The sequence below is a fragment of the Hylobates moloch genome, unplaced genomic scaffold (genome assembly GCF_009828535.3).
Source record: "Hylobates moloch isolate HMO894 unplaced genomic scaffold, HMol_V3 SCAFFOLD_7, whole genome shotgun sequence".
Taxonomy (NCBI): domain Eukaryota; kingdom Metazoa; phylum Chordata; class Mammalia; order Primates; family Hylobatidae; genus Hylobates; species Hylobates moloch.
Window position 1 is genome coordinate 13,610,435 of NW_026652282.1, and position 2,388 is coordinate 13,612,822.

The 2,388-nt window shown below is 52.4% G+C and overlaps 1 protein-coding gene across 3 annotated transcripts in view; it reads right to left on the bottom strand.

Moving 5' to 3' along the window:
• The window catches only part of RBBP7 (RB binding protein 7, chromatin remodeling factor), a 30,536-nt gene extending 28,148 nt beyond the window's left edge, over positions 1–2,388 (bottom strand). The window contains exons 1-2 of one of the 3 annotated variants that reach the window (XM_032756638.2): positions 2,063–2,388; positions 1,103–1,247 (exon numbers count right to left, since the gene is read on the bottom strand). In XM_032756638.2, the coding sequence (XP_032612529.1) occupies positions 1,103–1,247; positions 2,063–2,078 (161 nt within the window). In that variant the 5' untranslated portion in view covers positions 2,079–2,388. Of the gene's footprint in view, positions 1–1,102; positions 1,248–1,520; positions 1,890–2,062 lie in introns of those variants that run through there. The other 2 variants (XM_032756636.2, XM_032756637.2) reach the window with 2 other exon arrangements.

The window sequence follows — 2,388 nt, forward strand, 5'->3', positions numbered from 1 at the left end:
GGTTTTGAACTCCTGAGCTCAGGCAATCCGCCTGCCTCGGCCTCCCAAAGTGCTAGGATTACAGGCGTGAGCCACCGCGCCCAGCCAAAATTAGCTTATTATTTTTATAACTTGTTGCAAAATCCTCTTTTTAGGTTAGAGTTTCATTTAATCCTCTTTAAATTATATGCCCGCAACACCCAAATTTAAGATGCTTTTTTGTTTTTTTTTTCTTTGGGAGACAGGGTCTCACTCTGTTGGCTAAGCTGGAATGCAGTGGCACAATCATGGCTCACTGCAGCCTTGAACTCCTGAGCTCAAGCTAACCTTCCAAAGCACTAGGATTACAGGAGTATAAGCCACTGTGCCTGGCCCCATATTTAACACACTTTAAAAGTACATGGTCAAGTTCCTACTAGAAAAGGTGCAAGTGAATGAGAAAGGTAGTCTAATGCAGGGACCAGCTGTGTGATCTTGGGACGGCACTTAAACGCTCACTCCCAGTTCCCTTATCAGTAAAACAAGGATGATGAAAAGTACCTACAGCATAGTACTATTATGAGGATTACAACAAACAACAGGACGTAGATTCTTCAGATGTGCCAGGCCCTGTTCTGAGTGCTCAATAAATGCCAGCAATTATTACCAGAGAAACTACAGATCTAACAGAAAAGAATACTCTTATGCAGACTAACAGCAATCTCAAAGTGTATTCCATAAGCCTACGATAACATCTTTTCTTTGGTCAATTGTTGACAAGGTCTTTTCCCCTTTACCATTTAAAATGTATTTATCTTGGGTGACTGTTACATGTGTTCACTTTGTAAAAATTTATCAAGCCATACAACACTTACGATGTGTGAACTTTTCCGTAAATATTCTATTTTTCAATAAAGTTTTAAAGAAACCCATTAGTTTGGGCCCAGAGAGATGCCGCTCTACATTCAAGCCCAGGAAATGTCAAATATATTCAGTGTTTCCTCCACTTTTGAAAATAAAAACCACCTGCCACCTCATGCAAGGGCTGATTACATACTTATGTTCTATGCATAAAACGCCAAAACTAGGAAATTCAGAACGACAGTTAAATTTAAACAAAATAAAAGTTGCCAGAAACCCTTACTTAGTCACTTCAGGAAGCCACTGAACGGTAAGACTGGGCCACTGAAGAGCATGGGTCATAACCAGGTCATATAGAAACGGTGTATTCTTCTTCCAGATTTTATATTCTTCATTGATGACACGCTCCTCCACAGTATCTTCAAACACTGAAATTTGGAGAAAGCCCACACGATTAAGTGGCTGAGATGGATCAAAGTGAGAAACTGGAGGTCACCTCAAGATGGCCACACCTCATGTACTCTTTCCTTTTACCTCTAATTTGGACACGGACAACTAACTGCTCTTCCAGAAGATGGAGAAAATACTAACAATCAGGAAGCCTATTTTTTCCATTGAGATCAATACCCGCTGCGTACACCCTGTTGGGTAGTCAATTACACGGACACGGAAATTGTTTACCCTGTTACAGCTGTTCGCACCTGTTCTAAGATGACGACCTGTACGTACAGGGGCTGCGCGACCCAGTCGGGAAGACAAATGCACGTGTAGCAGAAGCCCACAGGCCTGGTCTCTCCAATCCCCATCAGGGAAGGCCCCAGCTCCCACGACGCCCGCCTCGGCAGCCATAGGCCTGAGGGCTCCAGCAACCCCCGGACAAGGGCCGCGACCCCGAGGCGATCAACGCGCGCGCGCGTAGAAGGAGCCGCGGCGCTCCCATCCCGGCGGCGGCGGCCGCCTCCGCCCCGGGGCCGAGGGCGCCGGAGGGAGCGCAGCCGCTGGAGGAGGGAAGGGAAGAGGGGGGCCCAGCCCTCGGCCCCGCGCCCGGCTCCGGAAGTGCTCGGAGCCCTCGGCGCGGCGGTCCCGTCCCGCGCAGGCCCCTCGAGGCGCGCGCCCAGCCTCGCGCCCGGCCCCGCCCCCTGCTCCGCACGCCAATTCGCGCCTTTCGCCGGCGCGTGCCGCGGCCTCGCGCGCCCGCCGCCCCCCGCGGCCCTGGCGCGCGCCGCCCCGCAGGGCCTCTTACTCTCTTTACTCGCCATCTTGCGTCGGGTCGTTCGCCCCTCGCCGCCGCCTCGGACTCCCCTCGTTAGCCAAGAGCAGCCCGACCGCTGGCGCTCCTGCCTTTCCCAAGCGCGTCACACTCCCCGCTGTCGAAAGCCCGGGCCCCGTCTTGCTGCCTGGGTGCTCCCCAGACGCCGCGTCCTTCTTTCCTGCCTCCTCCCCGCTCGCGGGTACCGAGGTCTGAGGCGCTCTTCTCTCTCTCTCCAAACTTGGAACGAGACTTTTCAACCCGCGCCTCCCAGCCCGCCCAGGCAGCTGAGCGCAGGCGCATCCGCCTTGGGAAAAGTG